Below are 25,453 nucleotides of genomic sequence, written 5' to 3' on the forward strand. Positions count from 1 at the left end.
TGTGTGTGTGTGTGTGTGTGTGTGTGTGTGTGTGTGTGTGTGTGTGTAGCTAGGCTAGGCTGACTGGCCAGTGAGAGCCAGGGATCTACCCACTTCCTACCTCCTCTGTGCTGGGAGTACTGCCTAGATGGGAACAAAACACTTGTATTTGCAAGGCAAACGCTTTAATGACTGAGCCATCTCCCCAAGCCAATCCATTTCAGATTTGTCAAGAAGACTGAGTTTTTAGATCCCAGCACACACACAACAAGCTGGATGTCCTATGAATGCTTGTATCCCCAGCTCCAAGGCGGGCAGGGTGAGGCAGAATGGGGAGAATCTCTAGGGCTTGCGTGGCTTCCAGACTAGCAGAGAAAACGCAAGCTCCAGGTTCAGGGAGAGACGCTGCCTCAAAGGGATAGGCAGAGAATGATAGGGGAGGACACCCAGCTCTTTCTTTCAGCTTCTGTATGTGCATTCAGCTGTGTAGACACAGTCACACAGGTGTGCACATGTGCTCACACATACAAATTAAAACTGTATTTAATATCAAATTAAAAATAGACATTAAAAATATCTATTGTTTTTCTTGCTTATGGATTTCATATGATCCCTCTTAGGGGAGAGAGAGAGAGAGACCTCTGTGTTTCCTGGTTTGTGGCAGGGACCTTGGACTCTGGACAGGTCTCCAGACTGTTCTGTTCTCTGTGGAGTGCTGACTCTGCATGCCTTGACTGCGCACCAGTGTGGGCTGCCAGCTCCTGGAGTGCCTATCTCGAGAGATAAGCTACCAGTTTTGTGAACTGTGAAAGCTACGGGCAAATAGAAACACTTTGTCCCGAAGTCAACAAGAAAGTCTGCCTGAGGTCATAGGCAGAGCCCTGGAGAGGGGATTGAGACATGCCACATGTGTGCTGGGTCCTTTCTGCAGCTTCTGTGGAGGGCAGAGAGCTGCTCCCTGGAACTCAGGTTGGAGAAGTTGGGAAGACACTACCCTGAGGGCTTTCCCACCCATGATCCTGAATTGTGATGCTGTTTGAGCCTCTGGGAACCAGGACCTCTTTCCTGGGAAGGTCTAACCGGTGACAGAATTCATGTTGGCCCAGCCCCCTGCTCTGACAAGTCCCATTGGCTCTCAGTTCCTTTGGCTCTGGTATGAACTGCTCTGTGCCTCCGCAGTTCCTGACAACTCAGCCTCACCTGGTGATATGAGCACAGAGGCTTGTGGAAGGTAGGAAGAAGTGTGGTGACGTTCCACGTGACTAAGAAAACATCATGGGCTGGAGAGACAGCTCAGTGGTTAAGAGCACTGGCTGTTCTTCCAAAGGTCCTGAGTTCAATTCCCAGCACCCACATGGTGGCTCATAACCATCTATAATGAGATCTGGCATCCTATTCTGGTGTGCAGGTGTACATGCAGTCTAAGCACTCATACACAAAATAAATAAAACCTCACAAGGCACAGGCCTATAATCTTAGCCCTTGGAGGCAAGAGAATAAGGAATTCAACGCAAGTCTGGGTAGATGAAACTGTCTTAAGAAACAAACAAACGAAATAGAAATGAATAAAATCACACTAACAAGACCAATTAAAAATATGAACAGTGGGTGGGGCTGCAGAGATGTCTGTGTAGGTCAAGTTCTTGCTACAGGAGCATGAAGGCCTGAGCTTGGATGCCCAGTACCTGTGTATAAGCTGGACACTAAGGCACAGCTATCATCCCATTGCTGGAGGGGAAGAGAACCTGGAGCCTCAGTGGTCAGACAAGCTGAAATAGTGAGAGACCCTGTCTCAAAAAACAAGATGTATAGCAAGGGAGGAAGACATCTCATATTAACCTCCGGCCTCCACACAGGTACATATGGGCAAGCACACATACACACGTATATAGCGTGCACACACACACACACATCCACACACAAGTAAGAATTTGAATTAAAAAAATATTAACAGTAGTTACCCTCAAGTGATGGACTAGTTGTGTGTTTTTCTTTTTATATTTTTATATGTTCTGAAAAAAAATTTTTTTGCTAAAACATTCTCTACTTTTTATTGGTTAAAAAAAAAAAAGGAGTTAAAGTCAAGTGATGGAAGTGTAGTGTTCCACACATCAGAACCAAAATTTTGCGTACTTCACCTAAAGACCAAATTTTCTCTCGAGAGAGAATGGGGCGAAGGAGAAGGAAGTGAGTGTTTTCTTGCATGTACCTGCCATCCTGCCACGCACTATTCTTGATAAGACAGCAGCCAACTCTTAGATCTTGGGTTCAAAGGTGTGACCCTGTTAGTAATTATAAGAAAGGCAAGAGCCAGTCTTCTTTGGCGTGTCTTCCCTGAGTGTTTTGCCCACAGGTCCACCCCGTGGGGCTGCGGTTGTTATTAAACCATACACCTTCCAGATTAGGAAACTGAGGCCCTGGAGGTTACGTAGGTGGTAGAATTGAATTTGAGCCTGTTGAACATCTGGCCCCGTCCTGCCTCTTGTAGCAGAAGATCTCAGCCAGAACCCCAAGGAGAGACAGGCGAGGTGGGCTGTAGGAGAGGCGGCCTGCTTTTGCTGGGGGCTGGTTCTGAGGGGTGTGGATCGCAGGAGGGCCAGGGAGGGATTTGGGGGAGTTGAGGCAAACCATGTCCTGTTCTTCCTGCAGCGTATTAGACATCTTTCCCACAGCGATAGCCCTGGCAGGGGCCAGCCTGCCCCCGAATCGGAACTTCGATGGACTGGATGCCTCCGAGGTGCTCTTTGGCAGGTCACAGACAGGGCATAGGGTAAGTGGAGGAAACTCGTGTCTGGGCTGTGTCTCACAGCTCACACCTGCTTCCCTGATCCGTATGACCACCCTCACACGATGCATGCCAATGGCTGGTGCGGACCTCGTGCGAAAACCCCAGTGATGAATTGCAGAGGTGAACCACGTTGAGTAACTCGGTCTGTTAATCCAGATTTGTGTTTATAGTTAGTGTTTTGACTTACGGTAGAGGTATGCAAACCTTCGTTAACTTCCCTTTTTCTGCATGCATTCAATTTTCTGACAGCTTGGGCATCCAGCACATTTTTGTTGGACAAGACACCTGTCCAGTTCTAGGCTCAGCCAGAGTGAAACCCTCTTGGGGGCAAGGATCTCATCTGTCGGGTTCAGGTTTTAGTTCTTGTGTACCTAACAGCGTCTGTAGCCATGCATCCAGTGCATACAGGGTGAGTGAATGAATGAGTGAATGAATGAATGAATGAATGAATGAATGAATGAAAATAAGGTCCCTTTGTTTCCAACATTCTTCCAGCCCTGGGAGGGCTCAGCACACACTTTGCATCCTGTTCTTTTGTTGTTGTTTGCTTGTTTACTTTTGAAACACACTCTTGTACCAGGCTGACCTCCAACTTCCAACAGCCTCAGCCTTTTGAGTGCTGGGATTGCAGGTATTCGCCACTTTAGCTGTTTGCCTGTTGTTGAATCAGCAGCCCTTGGCAATGGCTCTCCGCTTCTATTTTCCAGGGTCACCTTGTTGCTGTGCCCTCCTCAGAGTGCTCTGAAGCAGCAAATAAGCAGCCAGGAAATGCCAGTCCTCTTGGGCTTTCCCTGTCACGTCCATGTGTTTTCCTAAAAGGAAGAGGAAGTCAGAGAGAGAAGGAGTATAGAGGAGCTTGGAGACTCCTTAGTAAATGTAGTGCTCCGGTTGGAGACCTACACTTCTCAAAGGGTCTATTTATGTCTTTGAGGGGGTTACGTGGGCGTGATCCAGTTGTGCTCATGGGCACAGAGGCGGGTAATTACTGAAGCCTTCCTAGGTCAGCCCACTCCCTGGGCCTTGAGTGGGCCACTGCGCGCACTGATGAAGTACTTAGGGCTTGTCAGATCAGACCAGAACAGTGGGTCACCCCAGAACATCTGTGTCTGCAGAGCTGCAGCTTGTCCAGGCCTGGCCCTTCTGATCAGTACGAAATAGGAAGATGGCTTCCGCCTTCAGTTGGAAGTCAGCAGCTCTGACCCTGGCAATATTAGCCAAGATTTCTATGGAGAGGTGCTCCTGAGTCTTTATTGCCATGGCTACTAATAGCGTAATTAGGGTCACCGGGAAGTGGGAAGTGATCTTCTTGACACCATCAGGCCTCCTGTGCATGCCAGCTCTTTCGTGTGCTCACTCCTGTTCCTGGACAGAACGTTGCCTTCCTTTAGTATCCAGTTTGTGCCGACTCCCTGGGGTTAGGTCCAGGAACCAGGGGGGAGAAACAGATTCAAGTCGTGACAGCACTGGGGGGAAGGGGGAGGGGGAACACTTACATTGTATCGGTACAAGTGGGGGCTTGTTTACTTTCTTACCACGCTCTGTGATCTAGCAAGAGGCAGCCAGCTTACTGCCTACTGGGCCCTTCTGATGATATCTTTAAGGTAGCAGCAGGTGGGTTCTGTGCCCGCTCTCCCAGAGCACCAGCTTCTCCTAGTGTGCAGGTAGGAAGATTGCTCTGGAATTTAAGGACAGGGCGAGTTGATGGCCACGGATTTGGGTTTGTTCTTTTCTGGTCAGCCTAAACTGTTGTAATGAAGAGACTAAACTGTCTTGGATTTGTGATAGTTTAGAGGAAGCCCGAAGATCAAAACAAATGATTTTGTATATATCCACACATCCATCCACCTGTGTATATATTATGTGCGTACCTCTTTAAATAGTTTGTGTCTATCATGTGCGCCTGAGTGTGTGTGTTTGTGTGCTCTTATATATTGTCCAGAGTCATCAACAGAAGGCATCAGATCTCCTGCAAGTGGAGTTACAGACAGTTGTGAGGGAACCAAACCCAGGACTGTGCAACAGCAGGAATTGCTCCTAACCATCTCTCCAACTCATGGACCTCTTAATAAATGCAATTTGTGTCCTCACTTCGAAGGGCTGGTTTAAAACCATCCCAGTTTCTAGAAGCCCAAGGAGCTTCCTAGGCTGTCAACTCAAAACGCCTGTCAGCAGTTGGTATTTCTGTGTTGCGAGGATAGCCCAGAGCTGAAGAGAGAACCAGCTTAGACCCACCTCCCAGTGCCAGGGGCTGAAAGGCATAAGGGAAACAGTGGCCACATGTCCCTGATCTCGTGACCTACTTCATTCCCTCTTGGAAGGTTGTGTCTGTGATGCTCCAAACCCACAGCGTCTGACATCTGGCCGCATGCTCTGCATATTTCCCCTCTTGCATCTGACACTGACGGGTGTATGAATAGGCGCTGAGAGCAACCACGAAGAGAGGGCTGAGAGCCTGAGAGGGGAGGGGTCCGCTTCCCAGAACCTAGTGACCTGCTTTCTGTTCTCCTGACTCCCAAGATGGAAGCTGAAGGTGGTGACACCATGAGTGATTAAGTCATGTGTTTCGTGAGCAGGTTGAGATATTGGCAGTGAAGGGACAGTTTCCTCAGTCCGTCTGCATCTGCATAGTGCCTTCCAGTATGGGGTGGCTGTGGCCCATAACCAGTTGGGCACTCCAGGGAACTTGAACACCCATCACTTCTCTTAGGGAGGCCCCTAGTGGTGAAGATTATCACCAAACGATTGACACTCCCTCCCCGGCCCCTGCTTTTGGAGACTTGAAGCTGTGCAGGACTCATACCTGTTGGGGTGCAGGAGAGTACCCTTGGGGATAATCCTGTGCAGGACGAACCCCCCAAGCGTAACAAAACAACAAATGCGTAGCAAAGCAGGGTAGCATAGAGGAAAGAAAGGGAAGCAAGAAGTCTGTGCAAGTCTGTAGAGGATAAAGTCAGCCGGCTTTGAACTGTGGAGCAGACATCTGGAGAGGAAGCATCTTCAGCCATGATTGCGTGCCAGCTTACCAGTCTTTTTCCTATGTTGATGTAAACAAGAAAGCTGTCATCCATCGGTCTGCTCGGAGCGGGGTGGCTTGTATGAGTGTCTCAAAACCCACCCCCATCTCTAAGCACGGGCCACCCCAGTTTTGCTTCTTAGGTTCTGGAAATTTCTGCTAGTGCCACTTATACCTCTCAGATGTGCCAGATTCTTCTTAAGGGGGTTCTGTTACTGAGCCCCAACTCCTATCCATGGTTTGAAGACACCAGCCTTGGCTGTGTCTTCTGGGGAGGTCTGAACGTAATCCCACGTGGGAGACAAGGATGGTCCGTGTGTCCCCCCACCTCCCCTCGCCCCCTTTGCCTTTCTCAAGAAAACAAAGCAGTGTCCTGCTGTGACAGGCGTGGCTTCTGGGATGGAAGAAGTGAGGTTTCCAGTAATGACTTCCTTTCTTGTTTGGAGGAAGCTTGCTGGGGGTGTTTGGAGGGTTGACGAGGGGCAGGGAAACAGCAGGTGTTGGGGAGCCCTTCCCAGAGCGGCATCCTCTCAGGGTGCTGACACTGGGGGTGGGGGGCAGCTGTTTTCCTCTCCAACAGATGTTTCTCATTATTTTTTCCCCAAGCCCCACGGAAACTTTGAATCATGTAAGTGACTTCCCAGCAATATATACGGACATGATTCATAGCAGGGCAGCCTCATGCCTCCAGCCCAAACCCACCAACCTACCAAGGATGCTGGCCTTTTATTTCCTACCAGCTCCTTCCCTTGGGACCTCTGAATTAGGTGTTTCCGCTCCTTAGGGCAATTCTTCCATGTCTGACTGAATCAGGAAAGATTTCCTCAGCAGTACAGTAGGACTGAGTCAGAGGTGTCTGTTCAGGCTAGGTTTGGATTGGGGCCGTTCCTCAGGGGTAGAGTGTGTGCCTAGCCTGTGTGTGAGCCTGAGTTTGAGCCCCAGTACTGCAATAAAAGGTCGAGAGGAGAAACTGTGCCTTGTACTGGAGAAAGCTCACATTTCTTACACCATTCTTGCTGAAGAGAATTAGAGAGTCAACCAGAGGCTGAAGGAGTCAGTTTTCATGACCTTCAGGTGGGCTGCATTACAATCCCCAGGATGGATGGAAGCCCTCTTGGTCTGCAGGTGGCTTTGTGCACTTGAGGGGATGATGCAGGCAGGACTCCTGGGTGCGTGGTGTGGACAGCTGCAAGAAACTCCCGCCGAGAGAAGGGCCCCTGGAGTTGGTTGAGAAGCTGCTGTGGCTGTGATGGCATTTTAAATTAATTTTAACTTAATTGTGAAGTTAAAAAGCACCAGCCCTGGATGCTTAGAGCTCTGCAGCTGAGCAAGCAGGCACTGGGCCCATGAGTCTGCCTTACCCACTGAGGTAAGGCAGCTGCACAGAGTTGTAGCCCATTCCTCTGAAACACTTAGTCAGTGGACTATTTCACAGTGGCTGCCAGGAGTTCGCCAGCACCAGCTACAGGCCTGTGCTTGTCTGTGAGTATTTAGGGGGTTGTGGGTAGCAACCATGATGGCTTGCATGATTTCCTCTCCTGTGTATGTAGGTATGTATGTGGTATATGTATGTAGTATATGTTCCACATTTGCATATGGAGGTCAGAGGCTAGGGTTTTTTTGTTTTATTTATTTTTATTTTCCGATTATTTTGTTTATTTACTTTATATCCTCATCACAGCTTCCCCTCTCTCCTTTCCTCCAGTCCCTCCCTCTCTCATCCCATCTCTCCTCCCCTTCCCATTCTCCTCCGATACAGGGAGGCCTTCCACGGACATCAAACCGCCTTGTCATATCAAGTTGTAGTAGTACTGGGCACATCTTTTCCTGTTGAGTTCAGACAAGGCAGCCCAGTCAGGGGACAGAGGTTCAGAGGCAGACACAGAGTCAGAGAGAGGCCCTGCTCCTGCTCTTAGGGAACCCACTAGGAGACCAAGCTGCACTTGTGTTACATATGCGTATGGGGGCCTAGGTCTGTCCCACGCATGCTCTTTGGTTGGTGGTTGAGTCTCTGTCGGCTCAGGTTAGTTGGTTTTGAGGGAGGATGGATTGAAGGAACCAGAGAGGTCAAGGACACCAGAGGACAACTTTTGAGAGTCGGTTCTGACCTTCCACTTTGCTGGGGTGGGGGGATCTCTCTTGCATTCATAGCATGTTCCTTTGCTGTGTCATACTCACGCATAGCTGGCCCTTGGGCTTCTAACTGATTGTCTCCCTGCCTCCCATCTTGTGGTGGGAGTGTTGAGATTACAGATGTGCTCAGCCACATCTGTGCCTGGAATCACGCTCAGGTGGTCAGGCTTGTACATCAAACACGGTTCCCTGCGGCGCCATCTTGCTGGCCTAGCTTGCTTTTCTTATACTCAGGCCGTGCTCTCTTTCTCAGGTACTGTTCCATCCCAACAGTGGGGCTGCCGGGGAGTATGGAGCTCTGCAGACTGTCCGCCTGGACCATCACAAGGCCTTCTACATCACTGGTAAGTGGAGCCTCTCACCCTACCGCCCATGTGTGTACCTCGGGGGTTCCCTGGGAGGGTGGGTGTGGCTCTCTTCTTTGAGGGCCTCACATCGTGCACCCCTGACTATGTCAGCCAAACTGGGGCTTGACAGAAGGGCCCCGCAAAGGCGTTCTGCAGCAGGCCCTGGGGCTGGGCCTCTTCTTCCTCACCTCTCTTCACACAGAGAACATTTTGCTCCAGGTTAGCCTTTAAATGCCAGTTTGGCTGCTGATGAAATAGGAGCTCAGAGACCTTTAAAAGTGTCATTGATTTGGCTTGCCATCCTTGGTCGGCTCCACGACTGGGCCTTAAAAACCAAGAGTATATCATAGAAACATCATACTGGGGTTGGTGAGGTGGCCTAGTGGGCGTTCCAGTTTGCTTTCTATCGCTGTGATAAAGACCGCTATCAAAAGCAACTTCGGAAGAGAAGGGTTTGCTGATTTTACGTCCCACATCAGTGCATCAGGGAGGGGAGTCGGGACAGGAACTCAAGACAGGAACTGAGGCTGAGGACGTGGAGGAATGTTGCCAGCTGACTTAAACTCTGTGCCTTGCTTAGTTTGCTTCCTTAAGCCACCCAGGACCTCCTGCCCTGGGGAGCACCGTCCCCAGTGGGATGGTCAAGTCCATATGAATCAAGAAAATGCCCGCAAAGACTTGCCAACAGGTCAACAGGTCAATCCTCTGGAGGCTTTTTTTTTTTTTTTTAATTGACGTTTCTCTTTCCAAATGACTCTAGGGTCAAGCTGGTGAAAAACCAACTAGTGCAGTGGGTAAAGGAACTTGCCACCAGGCCTGCCGACCTGAGTTTAGACAGGCATAGGTACACACACACACACACACACACACGCACACACAAATAAAATCGAAATTAAAAACATTAAACTCTTATGTTGAAATGCGTGTCCCAGTATTTTGCTCTTAGTTGAAGCACTAACATTTTGAAACTTATCAATGAAAAACAAAACAAAACAAAAATAGAGGCAAGATGTGACTGGGTAGGACTTGATGGAGATTTCAGTTTTCTTTAGTTATTTCACAGTGGAGATTTTCAAAGAATTATATAATTTTTTAAAAAACCCACAAAATTTATTTCCTGAGCATAAAATGTGGTTGCAAAACTAGAGCAAGCCCTTTGAGTTCAAAGCTCCAGAGATCTTAGAAATGCTACAAGAATCTTTGGTCCCTAAGCCTCAAACAAAACACTCAGATCTTTGCTGTGGTCTCAGAGTCCTTACATTACATTATCTCAGAGGCATGGGCCTTCCAGGCTGAACTGATTTCCTGCAGGGAGAGCCCTGCCAGAGGCCCTTGGCACCGCAACGCTGGGATCGTAAACCTCGCCATGAAGTAATAGGGCTGTGTAAAGTGAGCACAATCGGACAGAAATTACAACCCAAGAAGGAGGGCCAGGGGAGGGGACCAGTGAGCTCTCGGGATATCTGAGGAAAACAGCAAACAGCGTGAGGTGCCGCTGCCATGTTCCGTGTCCTCCTGGCACTTTTTAAAAACGTTGCTTCCTGATTACCTAGAACCGAATTTGGGAAAGGCAGATGCATGGGCACCTGCTTCATTAGGATGGAGAACAGTATGTTCTATGACGATGCTTTGATCATGAACTGGACTGGCCTGGAAATGTAACCAGTATTTTGGTGTGGCCTAGAACCGGGGGCCTTCATTGTTTTCCCTCCCTATCCCACCCCCCCCCTTTTTACAAAAATTATCTTTCTTTTTTTAAAGCATGTACGTGTGTGGTGTAGTGTGTGTGTGTGTGTGTGTGTGTGTGTGTGTGTGTGTGTATAGACTAATGGAGGCCTGAGGTTTGATGCCAGGCTTCCTCCTTGGCCACTTTCCATCTTACACAGTGAGGCAAGGTTTCCCAGGTGAATCCAGACCTCACTGATTGTGCTAGCCTGGCCAGCTGGCTCTGGAGGTCCCCTGAGTCCTGAGTGCTGGGACTACAGGTGGGCTTTCACACCTGCCCATTATTTATGTGGGCACTGGCAGTCTGAATCCTGCTCCTCACACTTTTGTGCCAAGCATTGTGCCCACTGAGACAACTTGATAGCTACCCTGTTGCCACTTTTAGAGTAATTAAAGGCCAGCCCAGATGATGCTGGGTAAAGCTGTTTGCTGACAGGTTTGGTGAGCTGAGTTCAATCCATGAGGCCCACATGACGGAAGGAGAGAACCAACTCCCACAAGTCGTCCTCCGACCTCCACATGTGTCCTGCGGCACATGTTTACCCCCTCACCACCCCACGCATGTTGATACACACAGCAGGCGCGCACTCACATGCACACACACACAAATGCATGAGGATATAAAATAGGGCAGATTTTATACGTGGCGACAGATGTACCCTTCAGTGTGCGCACCTGGGCACACACTCCGTAACGCGGTGAGTTGGTGTCATGGATACGAAGTGTAGCTCCCAGAAAGCTCACGTGTTGGATGCTTGACCTCGGGGTAGGCGGTGTTTGAGGTGGGACTTTTGGAAGATGCTTAGATCATGACAATGCTCACTTCTCCTGGGCATTAACTCATTGATGAGTTCCCTGCACAATAGGCTCTTAGGACGCAGGACCAGTTTGGAAGAAGGTCATTGTGGCTGTGCCTTTAAAAGGGTGTGTCTTGCCTTTCTTGTCCATAGTGATTAGGTAAGCAGCTTGCCTTTGATGCTTTGGCCTCACACAATCCAAGAGCCAGGAAGCCAGCTGACTGTGGACCAAAACCTCTGAAAACATGAGCCAGTATAAATCTTTCCTCATTAAGTTGTTTATCTCAACCTTGTCACAGCAGCAAAAAAGCTAGTGAATACAATTAATATTGGCTGGTTTCCAGCTATGCCAGCTCTATATTCCTAAATAAACCCACTTAGTCATGGTACTGTGTATATGTAAGCATATATGTTCACATCTAATACACACATAGATTACTGGGTTTGCTTTGCTAGGATTTTGCTTATAATTTCCTTTCTTGGAAAGCGTGTGTCAAGTTTTGTCATAAGAATTTTTCTGGTCGTATGAAACAAGTTCGGGAGAAGTCTCTGTTTTCTTAAAAGGGCTTTCTGAGATTGGTGCTGCTCTTTTCTTGATGGATTGAATTTACCTGTGAAACTCTTTGTTATTGCCAGTGTTCGCCCTGTGTTTTCTTCGAAAGGTTTGTATTGTTTGGGGTCTTACATTTAGATGTTGGAGCCATTTAAGGTTAACCTTTGTATGTGATTTTTGGTAAGAGTCCAGCTTAATTCTGAGCCATCTCTCTAGCTGCCACTGTTGCATTTGGTTAAATGTTTATTTTTTATTATTTTAGAGAGAGAGCAAGCAGGTACCCGTGGAAGCCAGAGGTATCATATCTCTGTGGAGCTGGAGTTACAGGCGGTTATAAGCCGACAGTGAAGGTGCTGGGAGTTAATGGGTGCTGGGAACTGAACTTTAGTCTTCTGTAAGAGCAGGATGGGCTCTCAACCACTGAGCCATCTCTCTAGTGTCCCCGACTGTTGTATTTTAAAATGTTAGTTTTCCTCTCCTGCTCCTGAACAGTGGGATTTTACTATAGCATTTACTATGAGACCTGCCTGGAGCTAAAATTCACACACAAAAAGGAGGCGTACGCTTAAAGACACAGCTTCCTGGTATGGTGCTTTCGGTGGGGCTCGTCCACAGCCCCAGTGGCGGGGGGGGGGGGGGGGGGGGGGAGAGCAACAACATCTGCCAAGCATGGGTACCGACTCGCTGGGCCTTTTCTCTCGCAGCTCCAGCAAGGAGCCCTTGCTCCCACCCCGTACCGTTCCAGCAGAGGGTCTCTGCTGTGGTAGAGCACAGCTCCCTCCGCTCACCACCTCTTCAACATCGGGCAGGGGTTTGCCCCCCGTTTGTATACTTCTCAGAGCTAACGGGAACTGCTCGTTTCTCAGTAGGTTGAGTTTTCCTCCTGCTATTGCATGGCCTGGTGGCTTCCACGCTGCTCTTGTGCTGTAGCTGCAGCCAGCAACCTCCTGTGCAGCCATTTAAAGACTGTGCCCTGGCCTGGTTGGAGAACGCTGGACTGGCTTCTGACGCTCATGGGAAGTCAGTTACAGTGTGTTCCCTTGAACTTGGGCAGGGCTTATTCTATACCCTTAGGATTTTTTTTTTGCCTTTTACGTTTTTTTTTTTTCTTTAGTTTAGAAAAGTCACTAACTCCTAGGCTTTGATTGCTCTTCCTCACCTGAACTTTGCAGGGATGTCAACAAATAAGAGGAGGATTTTTTATTTTGTTTTGTCTTTTCATATCTAAGGTTTTTTTTTTTTTTCCTCTCTCTCTGTCTTGAAAGAGGGTCTTGCTTTGTAGTCCAGGGTTGTCTTGAACTGCTTAGGCCAAATTGGCCTGGACCTCTTGATCTCTGAGTGTTGGGGTTGTACACTTGCACCGCTATGCCTGGCTCATTTCTCTCATTTAACAGTACTCAGACTGCAAACATTTTCTTCTGTGGCAGGCAGCCACAGAAGTGCCTTCTATTTTGGTCTTCCAGCTGCTAAAGGGCTCTCTCTCTCTCTCTCTCTCCCTTTCACTCTCTCTCATTCGCTCACCCTCTCTCACTCTTGTTCTCTCTTGCTCTCTCTCTCTTTGCTCTCTTGCTTTCTCTCTCTCTTGCTCTCTTACTCTCTTGTTTTTTTGCTCTCTCTCCTCTCTCTCTCTCTCTCTGTCTCTCTCACAGACATTCTTTTCAGGGGTCAGCCAAGGATTTTCAGGAGTTCATATTAAAGACTGAGGCTTGTACTCCATGGCTCTCTTCCTCTTAGGATTTCACCTGTCGGTTTTCATCATTCATGGTGATCTCAAACTCTGACACCTTAAGCCACCACAGCTTTCCTCAGGGATTCTGCCTGCTCCACACTGCTTGTGTGGCATCTCCAGGGGGAGACCTTGGACCAGGTCCAACCCAGTGGCTTTCTTCTTTGCAGGGTCGAGTCCCTTCCAATCTTTCCCTGTCTTGCTTATTCCACTATAGTGCTTTTAGTGATTTGCTAAAATGTGTTGCCTAGATCTCATTTTGCCAGCTAGAAGAGGGTAGTTCAAAGCACACCACCATTCTCTTTCCTTAAGAGAGGTTTATTATGACTGTGTGTGATGTATATTTGCAGGTCTATGTGTATCATGGTATACATATAGAGCCCAGTGGACAACTTTGTAGCATTCTTTATGTGGGTTCTGGATGTCAGACTCTGTTTTTTGTTTCATGTAGCAATTTTTACATCCACCCATCCTGTGCCTGTTGTTACTGTTTTCTAAATTGTTTTTAAGATGAGGTCTCATGTAGCTCAGGCTGGCCTCCATTCACTTTGTAGCCACGGCTGGTCTTGAACTGCTCATCTTCCTGTCTCTACTTCTGGATTTGAAGTCACAGAGATCTGCCTGCCTCTGCCTCCCAAATGATGAGATTAAAGCCTTGTGTCACTTCTAGTGCTCCTTGCTGGTGATAAAGAGTCAAAATTTTGTGAACTCTAGACAAAGGTGGTAATTCCCAGTCTCTGCTGAACCCCAGTGTCTGCCATAAGAGGAAAATCCTGATGGAGGCTTTGATCATAGTGGAAGGAAAGGATTCCACAAGGTTGTCTCCTGACCTCCATGTGTATGCCATTCTCCCGCCCCATTACAAAACTAAACAAACAAACGAACAAAACCCCCCAAACCAAAATAGCCCGTGAGATTTACTCTCAAAGGCTAGAGATGAAAGGTATTTGGACAGATGTCCACTGGTTCTGAAGGCAAGCCCAGGGGGTGCTGGAGAGATGCCTGTGAGGTTAAGAGCACTCCAGAGGTCCTGAGTTCAATTTCCTGAAACCACATGGTGCTCACAACTATCAATAATGTAATGTGGTGCCCTCTTGTGGCATGCAGGTATACATGCAGATAGAGTACTCATCTACATAAAATAAATAAATAAATCTTCTGAAGGCTAGTCTAGGGGGTAGACCTAATTCCCCCGGAAAGACAGACTTGAATCTCAAGGTCTTTTATTTGGCAGGGAGAGCAATTACTTGAGTTTCTAGGGTTGGTGCTTTTAAGGAGTAATCAACCACGGATGTCCTCCTTTGCAGCCCAGGGTGAAGGTTGACTTTAACCTTTTTGGTCATCCGTCCTGTAGGTGGAGCCAAAGCTTGTGATGGGAGCACGGGTCCTGAACAGCACCACGCTTTCCCTCTCATTTTCAACCTAGAGGACGATGCTGCTGAAGCTGTGCCTCTGCAGAGAGGAAGCCCCGAGTACCGGGCGGTGCTGCCGGAGGTCACCCAGCTTCTTGCAGAGGTCCTGGGAGACATTGCTGCCGACAACAGCTCCCGAGCAGACTACGCTCAGGATCCTTCGGCAACTCCCTGCTGTGACCTCTACAAAATTGCCTGCCGTTGCCAAACAGCGTGACAGGTCATTTTTATTTTCCCCACGAGACAGGCTACCTGGGAATTAGGGGCAGGTGGGTTCACTTCCAAACTTCAGTTTGGCCATGGACATCCACTTTTTAAAAGAAGGGAAGTTGCAGAATTTGGTTTTCTCTAAGCAGATTGCCTCCTCTGCATGTGGTCAAGAAGCATTGCTCACGGGTACCTTGCTATGGAGCTTTGGCAATGACTTAAATCTCAATTACGAGTTGATTTTGAAGGCTAAAGCAACACACGAAGCTGCCCTCGCATCCCCGACACCAAGCAGATCCTTAATATTTTAGTTTCTGTCTCATGGCCTCAGTTTCCTTGGCCATTCTAGCACAAACTCATTCTGGCTGGCTGGTAGGCAGAGCTTGGCCAGCTTCAGAATGCATATAAATCACCAGGGGTCTTATAGCATGCAGGATCTCGCTCTGAAGAGCTGGAGGGGAGTTTGGGAGCCTGGTTCCTTTGCGATGCCTTGAGAGGCATAGAGTGACCCCAAGTTAGGCCTTCCCAGGGCTTGGACTAGATCCCACAGTCCTTGTCAAATGGGTGTATTCTAAAGATTGAAGAATTTGGGGCTGAAGTGATGGTCCATCAGTTAAGAGCACTGAACCTGGGTTCAGTTCCCAACACCAACATGGTATCTAAAGCCGTCTGTAACTCCGGTTCTAGGGGACCTGAATCTCCCTTCTGGCCTCTGAGGATGCCAGGCACGCACGTGAGGCACATACATGCAGGTAAAATACTCATTGATTTTTTTAAAAAAAAAATCTTTAAAAAAAGATTTATGTTGTGCCCTTTTAAATCTATTTTTTGGGGTTTCTTATGTCTCTACCTCCCTTCTCCACCCCTTATCCCTGCTAATAGTGTCCAACACCCCAACACTGGGTAGGAGAGAAAGAAGGTTAGTGGAGAGAGGGGGTGGAGTTCTCTTTGGCTACTTCCGGCTGGTCAGGGTCGTCGGGCTCTGGGGGCAGTATTAACCCCAGCCGTCAGGATATCTCGTGGTCCAGCAAACCAGCACCAGTAGACACAGCAGAAGGATGAACCAGCAACAGCACAGGAGCAGCTGCCTTCTTTCTCGGACTTTTTCCTCGAAGCGTCCTTATTTATTTATTTATTTATTTTTAAACATAACATAACTGAGTTTTTAAAGAAACCAAAACTTCCACTACAGATTTAGGATCTCTTCCTGGCTGCTAAAACTTCCAAGGGTTGAAATAAAAATGTAAACAACTCACAAATGCATCACCATGATTTTATTTAATTAGTGTCCTGAGTGGGACTCAAAGGTAATAAATGATTTATTTCAATCACTGCAAAAATACTTTGCCTGGCTAAAATAGTCTCTCTCTGTATATGTCTGTAATGTACAAGAAACACAATTTAAAGAGATTTCCCACTAAGTACATTTTTTTTTTTTTTTACACAGCATACATTTGACAAGGACGCCCTTTTTAATATAAAATTCCGGTTATGTACCAATATGGTTAGTTAGCATTTACACTGTGGTTTGACGGTATTTTAAATAGCACGACATGACTCCAATGTTCTCCTCGCCCACTGGCAGCCCAGACTGAGGGGCTGGGTGGGGGTTTGACCAGGGTCTATGGCTCAGGCAGCGAGGCACCCAGGGTTCCTGCTTCCCTCCCCTCTCTGCTTACACAATTGATTGCACTCGTCTCTTCCACTTTCCTTGTTCTCTCCAAAACCACCTGACAGGGGTTGTCCTGACTTCTGACGTGGGCTTCTTGTCAGGACTGCTTCGTTTTGCCCTTCTGACTTCCACGGCACAAGATTATCTACCAAAATCAAAACAAAATGGCCTTACTCTTCTCGGGAGAGGCTGCGGGGAGGCAGTCTGGGTTACCCTGGGGTCTGTGCTAGGGGGGTCAGCAGGGGAGGAAACTTATGTGTGTAACCGCAGACTGACTCTCACTCATGGCCATGGGAAAATCCACCCATGTTATGTAGGTGTGGACAACTGTGGCACAGATCCCAACGATACTGTTTACAAACTGCATGTGTGCACGCGTGTGCTTGTATGTGTGTGTGTGTGTGTGTGTGTGTGTGTGTGCATTTTCTTGAAAGGCTCATCTTACTTGTAAACACTGACTGCTGAATGACTGCAAAGAAAACACAAAAAGTCAGTATATGTTCTTGGTCCGAGCTGGCTGTTCTCTTGCCCACAACATAAGATTGGTGTCACAGAGCACACGGACTGCAGACTGGCTTGCCACAGAAGCCGAAGCGTGGCCCTCCTCAAAGCCTCTTCCCAGGGGACCAGGGATGATGAGCTTGCTTTTCTTGCTGGTCTTGAGGCGAAGTCAGCCCCAGAGAGGAGAGCGGTGGTGGGAGGGCACTGGCAGTCTACTTTGTAAAGGAAACTAGTGATGACTCGTGGCCTAGAGCAGGGCCCAGAAGCCCAAGGCTGACTCCAAAAGGGGAGGGTGGCAGCTAAGTGGAGACCCCCCAGATCCTTTTGTAATCTCAGAGGCTTTTTAGAAAACTGTGAGCGAAGTTACACTTCCTGGGAGGCACTGGCAAGAGGCGTGCGATTCAGAACAACGGCAGTGAGAGGGGCTTTCTTGCCAGCCCAGACCACACCTAAGCTACCGGGACATAACTGAGATGGCCGCACTGAACGCTACCCAGCACTACTCTCGCCTCTGGTCCGTGTGCCTGGAGACAGGGAAGCCTGCACTGCTGACCCGAGACCTCAGGCTGGACACTGTCTCCTCCAGCCACCTGCAGGCCGTGCGGCAGGCTAAGCCTGGTGGCCACCACGACACCTAGCACCTGTGGGCGCCCACCCAGAGACTGCCGCACCCTAGCTGGACTCTAACAATCCTAGGAACTTGTTTGGTGACAAACACTTACTGGCAGGGAGAATTCCCTTTGGAGGCTAGGAATGGGAACCAGTGCCCATTGCCTACTGAGCTAGCCTCATCCCTACCCAGACAAGTTCTAAATGCAGTTTAAGTCAGCTTTCACAAATCTGCTCCTAAAGAGAGAGTCGGGAAAACTGGCGTGTACCTGGCTTCCTGGCAGTGTTTGGGTGAGCATGCTTCATGGCACGACACATTTAAACATTAGTATTTTTGGATGTGTGTGTGAGAGAGAGAAAGGCGGGGAAGAGGGAGGGAGGAAGGGAAAGAGGAAGGAAGGGAAGGAGAAGGGTGGTGGGGAGAGAGATTTGCAAAGCATGGAACTCAGAGACTCCTACATGCCAGGCAAATACACCATCATTAATCCATACCTGTCAACACTGCTTCTTAAATTAAGCGTCTCTGATTCTCCTCCCCTCCAGGAAGATGGCTTGCTTGGGGTTATTATTTTATATGGGTTTTCTCTAGCAAGGAGCAACCTCCTACATGCCAATGTTCAAATTACTCTAGTTCTGTAAACACAGGAGGTTGCCGGGTCTGCTCTGATTACAGTGAAGGCTCTCAGCCCGCCATGTGTCTGTCTCCCACAGCAGCGTCAGATTTTTACCCAAATGCCAAAGCAGGACTGAGCGTGCATCTAACCTTCACAGAATATGATGCTCTGGCCATGTTTGTACCCACTGTCCAGCCCAGAGTGCTCTGGTTCCCGGAAGATGTAATGCCAGTTAAAGAGTTAAATCACCACTACTTTCAGAAGATGGAAAACTCCCTATAGTTCTAGTCAGCATCACGAGAGCCCAAAGGCACTCCTGGCTTAGGCAGCAACAGTAGGCAGTAGGCCAAGGGCTGTCTTAAAATGCATAATTAGTTTGTTTTTTAAAGAACTGCTTCTTTCCACCATTAATATATAACTGTTACTTGCTGGCAATGTATTTGGCAACTTGCCTATGAAAGTCCAAAAATGTAAATTTCAAACTGCAATCTACAAAGCCATCATGGAAGTCACAGATGCCTCCTTTTCACACACAAAAAGGGGCCTCACCCACTTGAGAGCCCACAGAACCACTCCTTTCTATTCCTCATGTCCTGCCATGGCACTGTATACATAGGAAATGATTTCAAGTGGACTATCTTGGATTTTTTTTTTTTCTTTTTGAGACAAGGCCTCATGTAGCCCAGGCTGGCCTTGAGCTCACTGCGTAGATAAGATAACTATCGAATCCTCCTGTCTCCACCTCCCAAGTATGGGAATTCAAGGATTGCACCACTTGCTCAATTCGCTGCAGAACCGAACATGGGGCTTGGTGTGTGCTAGGCAGGTTGCCTACCACTGAGCCACATCCCTAGGCACCAGGAGGTTTTCTAGCTGAAGCTTACAGGAGGGTGCACAGCCCGTGCTACACTCAAGATGTGAGGGCTGAGGAGGTCCCCACAGCTCCCCGTGCCGGGGGAGAGAATCTTTCCTCCCGCTGTCAGCGGAAGCCAAGGCCAGTGCTCAGCCATCCCTGGCTTCTCTCACTGCCAGCAAGCTGAAGTAGGATGCTGAGAAGCCTTGCTGGAGGCGGCCAGGTGAGCTCATGCCACCCACACCGGCTTTGCTCCTGTCGTTTCCTGTGAGCGCCTGCCGCTGCTGCGGAGGCTCAAGCCAGAGCTGCAGGCAGGGTGAGGTCAGCTCCTGCAGCCAGTTCAGAGTCCCAAACGTGACCTAGCCCCATTAACTCATCATAACAGGCAATGGGCAGCCTTACTTCAGAAAACCAGACACAGGCAGAAACTCACAAGCAGCTAAGGCAGAGTGTGCAGAGAGGCAGAGGATCTAGGTCTCTGGTGACTGAGGGACCCCCACTCTCCAGGTTAGTATTTGGTTATGGTAATGCTGTCAGGCTTCAAGCACCACACCAACTGGCTAGCCTAAAGGTTCTGAAACTGCGAAGTGGGTGCCCTAGGGCTCTGAGCATTTTAAAGAGGATTAGAGGTTAGGAGCTAGAGCGAAGGGCAGTGACTTGGCCTCTTTTGGGAGGCAAAGCTTCCTTCCACACAGACAGAGTAACTCCGTTAAGGGTTCCGAATGCTCACAGGGGGAAACTCATTTTCATCGTCAAGACACACTGGTCCCGTTGCAAACTCGTGTTCCGGAATAACTTCTCCTCGGAGCGCACCGCCATCCTCAGAGTAACCTGGAGGAAGAGTGAGAAATGAAACAGGTGGCACCCCCCGTGATGGGTGCTGGAGGGCCAGGACCTGAGAAAAAGGGGGAATGGAAGCAAGAGTGGACGCATCTCTGACTCCCAATAGAGGGATGGCTGAAGGTGAGGCGAAGTCCTCTCACAATCCAGTCCCCACACACCGAGAGACAGGGACAGGTCTCACCACCTCCCATCAGAAACTCCAGCTCTTTGGAATTCTTCAAGAAGTTGTTTATTATTAATTGCTTATTTTGTGCCTTTAGTCTCAGCACAGGGAGGCACAGGCAGATGGATCTTTGTAAGTTCGAGGCCAGACTGGTCTACACAGTGAGACCTTATCTTAAAGAAGAAGAGAGAGTGAGAGTGAGAGTGAGTGAGTAAGTGAGTGAGAGAGAGTGAGAAAGGGAGGGAAAGACGAAGGAAGGAAGGAAGGAAGGAAGGAAGGAAGGAAGGAAGGAAGGAAGGAAGGGAGGGAGGGAGGGAAAAAGGAAGGGAGAAAGTGAGGAAGGGAGAGAGGAAGGAAAGAGGGAGGGAAGGAAGGAAGGAAGGAAGGAAGGAAGGAAGGAAGGAAGGAAGGAAGGAAAGAAAGAGAGGGAAGAAAGAAAGGATGGCAAACCTCTAGTATTAGGGTGCTGAGGTTGAAGGCACTGACTAGGTCTCACAGTCAGGAGATAACCAAGGAGAGTGCTCACCCCGAGATAGCACTGTAGGGAGAAGGCAGAAGGCAGCCCCGTAGGGCCCCCGGCTGCTCACCTGGCACGGTGGAGGCTGCAGACGTGCTGGGTCTTGCTACAGTTGCAGCATAAGAAGGAGGTAAGGAAGGTCTGAGGTCATTTTCTTTGTTCTCTTCTGTTGTTCCTGAGCTAAGCAAGCTACTTGCAGCAATTAAGAAGAGGAAGAAAAGAAATCAGCACATCGCCAGAACAACTTCACGCATTGAAGGGCGAGGAGGCTTGCCCTCTGCTGTTTGAGGGTAAATTACAGACTGGCCGGTACACTAAGATCAGCATGTACCCAAGTAGGTCAGCCATGCACCTTCAACATGATCTATCGCCTGCGGGGCTAAGCAAAGCCCGGCCCTCTGTCCCTCTGGTGCATTCAGATAAGAACACCAAGACATGCTAGTGAGGTGCCATGGCAGCTCACAGTATCCAGCCCACCATGGATGGGAAGTCAGCCTACACTTGGCACAGAACTTTAGGAACTCCTAAAGCTGGTTCCGTGAACATTTTTGGCTATCCACTGTGTTCCTCAGGGCTGTGCTAGGAGGACAGGCTGAGTGTATTATGTTATCTGTCTGGACACTGTCCCAAAAGGGAGAGCAGGCTGAGGGTACCTGACAGTGAGCCTGACCTGAAGCAGAAAGCCTGCTAGGGGTCATGGCATAGAGACTGCCAGGAGGGAGCAAGAACGGCAAGAACGCCAGAGGGGGTGGCCGTCCCCAGCAAAGGCAGCGCTGCACACCTGTTCCCGAATAGCTGTTTAGCAGGTAGAGTCTTCACCTGTGTGTTTTGATTAAGACGCACTCTCCTCCGTCCTGAGGGTCCAAATTGTAGATGTAAAGGTGTCCATCGGAGGAGGCCACTAGCAGCCGCGGCAGTTTCTGGATCCTGGGAGGAAAGTGATGGATTGCTGCAGATGTGGCGCCTGCTGGCGGAGCTTCACTCCCCCTAACTGGCTTCAGCACTGGGGCCTCTGGTAAACCCTTAGCCCCGTGATCTTAGGTCAGGGGTGGGACCTCTGGCCACGCCTTTACGCTCTGACCTGATCATCTTCTTGCGGGATTATTTCTGAGTTTTGTATGGGATGGAGCAGAGTAATGTATGTAGACATTAGCACCCGTGAAAGGATACTGCCAGCTGACTGTCCCTGTGTGGGACGTGGTCTCTATATTCTATGCGTCTCTGCCTTCAACAGGGGTGCTGGCTAGGTCTAAACACGCGTGTGTTCACATGTATGCGGGTGGGCATGCTTGCGGAGGCCAGAGGCCAACCTGAGTTGTAGTTTCTCAGGTTCTACTCACCTTTCACCTGAGTCAGAGTTTCTCACTGGCCTGGAACTCGCCAGTGAGGCCAGAGAGCCCCAGGGAGCCACCTGCCTCCACTGTTCCAGGTGGGGTGACAAACTCGTGCTTCTACTTCCTGCTTTTTATGTGGGGTCTAGGGCTCAAACTCAGGTCTTTGCTTCTGTGGCAAACACTCTATACTGACCGAGTCATCTCCCTAGCCCCAAAAGGCAGAGTCTTGACACGTATGTCTGGGCTGGCACCGAACTTGCAAACCCCCTGGCTAGGTCTCCTGAGTGCTGGGATTACAGGTGAGTGTCTCTTATGCCCAGCTCATGTTCTTTGTTGTTTGTTTATTCTTTAACAGATGCCCCTAAAGCTTATTAATATAAGACATGTGTTAGCCCCGTAGGCTACGGAGCTGGGACTCCACGATTTTATCTTCCATACACAGGGCTTGTTTGTAAGGCCCTGTCATTAGGACCGGAGGTCGATATTCACATGCCAACTTCCAGCTGCCTCCAGAGAATCCGCATTAAAATCTGCGCACGGATTCTGGGTTCTGCTCGTCCTTCTTTGGGGGCTGCTTTTCTTTCCTTTATTTTTTATTTGTGTGTGTGTGTGTGTGTGTGTGTGTGTGTACCTGCTTGTGCATGCAACCCATGCAGAGGAGAGCAGAGGACAGCAGGACTGTACTCCACCCCCCCAACAGGAACTGGAGTTCTAAGCAGCTGTGAGGCACCAGGTGTATGTGTCAGCTGAACCCCGGTTCCCTGCCACTGACCCACCTTCCAGCCCCTTCACTTGTCTTCTCAGCGGTTAGGGACGCTGCCCTGGGGAACATACACTGTGATTTTGGTGGCGCTGTACGTACGTGGACAGGGTGCAGATGTTCTTCTGCCCAGAGAAGTTGAGGCGTCCTGTGGCGAAAGCCCTGTCCTGGTTCATCATGTCCGACACCTGGGCGGGGAGGTAGTTGGTAGCTGCCATGAACATCTTTCCCATGTAGCCACTCCAGGTGGAAGGCTCTTCTGGGCGGCTAGGGGAGGCAATTCAGAGGCAAGGGTGGGCCTGGGCTGTGGGCACAGGCACCTTGCCAGCGATTGCCACAGTCCAGCACTGACCTCGGCAGGCAGAGGCTGTACCTGAGCGCAGTGTTCTGGCCACTGGGACATATTATTCCAGCAATAACTAAAGAGCATCAGGGCCTGCGTGTCCCTCAGCAGAACTGTCACAGCCCTGTTTAGATGTTCCTGTGCTACTGCTTTCTTACATTAAGACGGTTTCTGAGAATCGGTCTGATTCTTAGATTGCCAAAAGAGGGCAAGGGTAGAGAATCAGATGGAATAGATATCTGGACCCTGTAAAATGAGCTCACGAGCCCAAATGGGACTCAAGAAAGAACAGACAGATCTCTGTGAAGGCTTCCTGAGCCAGACTGAGTAGGAAGCAGGCCTCCAGGCAAGACACTTAGGGTGGTGTCTCATTATGGCTCCAGAGCCAGCATTCACAATGCTCAGGCGCTCCGTGCGAATCTGGGGGGTGCCCCTCCCCCCACTTAACTTCATCTCAGGCCATTGTTAGACAGAGAGGTCCACGAGCGAGCAACACTGCTGTCTTGGTGTCCCTTACCATGGCCAGAACAGTGGGGACTGGTGCCACCAGGTGTGTTTTGGGAGCACCTGCTTCAAGGTCACTTGTCTGTGTCACCCGATCCTGGTGGGGTATACAGCTCAGGAGCTCTGGGCCCACTCCAACTGTCTCCAGCTGGCTGTGTGGTCTTCAGACTAACCTCTCTGGGACTTGGTGTTCTTGACTGAAAGGGACACTTCTAAACACATAGCCCTGTGCTCTATTTAAGGTTGGGGCGCAGCGCAGATGTATAAAAACCCAAGCAACCTGAGGCTATGTATACAGTCCAGACAGGACCACAGAGGACCTCAGAGCAGAAGGAGGTAGCTAAGGATCCTTAACGTCCTGTTTCCTGTTTCCTTATTTGGAATGTGGGAGCAATCACTTAACTTCCTCCGGGGAACTAAAGCAGGAAGACCTGCAAATGACTTGTGTGGTTTTTGTTTAATAATGGTGTCTCTGTGGCAGAGGGCTCTGGGGGTTGGTGTCTCTGTGGCAGAGGAGTCTGATTCTGCAGGTAAGGGAGGGAAGGGGGAAAAATGAAGGAGTCTGGGAAGGAGGCGTCATGTTCAAAGAGTTCCCAGCAAGAAGATACATACGGCTGGTGCTGTGTGGCAGTTTCCTCAGCCCTGAAACATTCTCCCCTGGAAGTGGGGGTGGGTGGGTGAGCTCATGAGACCTGGGGAGTGAATAGACCCTCACCTTTGGGAAGGCAGAAACTTGCGAGATTTTTGAAGGCCTCAGGGAAGCACTGACCGACTGGTGGTGGAGGACGCTTCCACCGGCCCAGCTGCCCAGAAGAGGCCTCTCCAGGGATGCCACCTGTGAGAGTCATAACCTGCTCGGTGGACTTGAAAGCTGGGAAGAGTAAGGCTACATAGAAATATAATGAAGCTATAGACGTGGACGAGGGCATTGGCCAGGGAGACAGGACTGAGATAAAAAACGAAAGCCACACTGCCCAAGATACACTGACACTTCCCAGAGATGCTGAGAATCAAAGGTTCTGCCCCTGGCCACTGTTGGCCACTCACATAGAACAGGGCTGGGAGAGGACAGTGAGTTTCCTATCTCTGATGACTAACATTGATATCTAATGCTGATGACTGACAGGAGGTGGGGGTTAGGAATGGGGGGGGGGGGGGAGGGGGGGACAGGGAGGGGTGGCTCGTGGGAGCACTGCTCAGCTGTGGCACCTTGATGGCAAAAGGTTCATTACAGATGGGCTGCCTGCCCTCTATGGCCCAGGCTGCCACCACAGGCAGAGACTTCACAAGCCATTGAAGATTTGGAAACTGTTAAGTAGAGTCTAGAAAACACATAAAATCTGAGGAAAGTGTGCAGGGTAAGAATCTTAGGTTTCACTTAAAAAAATGTCCTGTCCGGTTTTGAAGTTGGTGGCACTGTTGTCTGTGACAAAGCCTCTGGGAGGTGAGGATGGAGCTCTGGGAAATTGGCCACATCACCAGGGAGTGGATCTTGAAGGTCATGTCAGTCCCTGCTCCAACCTACTCCCTGGTCTGCAAAGACCGGAAGAGCCACGGCCACATGCTCCTGCCATTCTAAAACCTGCCTCGCCTTCCTCACCATGGTGGTTTGAGATCCTCCAAAACCCAGAGCTGAAACAAACCTCACAGAGAAACCACAGAGAAAGGGGATCCAGACAGTCCTGATGAGGCCTGATAGGCTAGGGTCAGATAGTAGGGGAGGAGGACCACCCCTAGCAGCGGACTAGGGGAAGGGCGTGGGAATGGGGTGGGGAGAACAAGGGAGGGTGGGACTGGGAGGAGATGAGGGAGGGGACCATAGCTGGGATACGAAGTGAATAAATAAATAAACCTTCCCTGAGGTCTTTCTGGAAGGTGCGGTGGTCACAGCGATGAGAAAGTGACTAATACAAAGAAGGCCAGGCTTCCTGGCAGAGGGAACCTGCCGGCGGCGCGGCATTCACTGCTGGGGGCAACATGGGCACTAAATATGCGCTCACAGCTCTCATGCCGCCGCTTAGCACAGCTGCATCAGCTTAGGTGTGCCGGTACCAGGCGCT

The 25,453-nt window shown here is 49.6% G+C and overlaps 2 protein-coding genes across 3 annotated transcripts in view; one reads left to right on the forward strand and one right to left on the reverse strand.

Annotated features, from left to right (window-relative positions):
* The window catches only part of Arsg (arylsulfatase G), a 126,079-nt gene extending 110,198 nt beyond the window's left edge, over positions 1 to 15,881 (forward strand). For both annotated transcript variants that reach the window (XM_055592292.1, XM_055592291.1), the window contains exons 10-12: positions 2,629 to 2,749; positions 8,167 to 8,257; positions 14,416 to 15,881. In XM_055592292.1, the coding sequence (XP_055448267.1) occupies positions 2,629 to 2,749; positions 8,167 to 8,257; positions 14,416 to 14,690 (487 nt within the window). In that variant the 3' untranslated portion in view covers positions 14,691 to 15,881. The remainder of the gene's footprint in view (positions 1 to 2,628; positions 2,750 to 8,166; positions 8,258 to 14,415) is intronic.
* Positions 15,882 to 15,939: 58 nt separating this feature from the next.
* Positions 15,940 to 25,453, reverse strand: part of Wipi1 (WD repeat domain, phosphoinositide interacting 1) — a 37,566-nt gene continuing 28,052 nt past the window's right edge. The window contains exons 9-13 of the mRNA XM_055592297.1: positions 22,649 to 22,813; positions 21,272 to 21,379; positions 20,523 to 20,641; positions 19,660 to 19,760; positions 15,940 to 16,497 (exon numbers count right to left, since the gene is read on the reverse strand). Coding sequence (XP_055448272.1) covers positions 16,450 to 16,497; positions 19,660 to 19,760; positions 20,523 to 20,641; positions 21,272 to 21,379; positions 22,649 to 22,813 — 541 coding nt within the window. The 3' untranslated portion in view covers positions 15,940 to 16,449. The remainder of the gene's footprint in view (positions 16,498 to 19,659; positions 19,761 to 20,522; positions 20,642 to 21,271; positions 21,380 to 22,648; positions 22,814 to 25,453) is intronic.

The sequence above is a fragment of the Psammomys obesus genome, unplaced genomic scaffold (assembly GCF_907164565.1).
Source record: "Psammomys obesus unplaced genomic scaffold, mPsaObe1.curated_primary_1811, whole genome shotgun sequence".
Classification (NCBI taxonomy): Eukaryota; Metazoa; Chordata; class Mammalia; order Rodentia; family Muridae; genus Psammomys; species Psammomys obesus.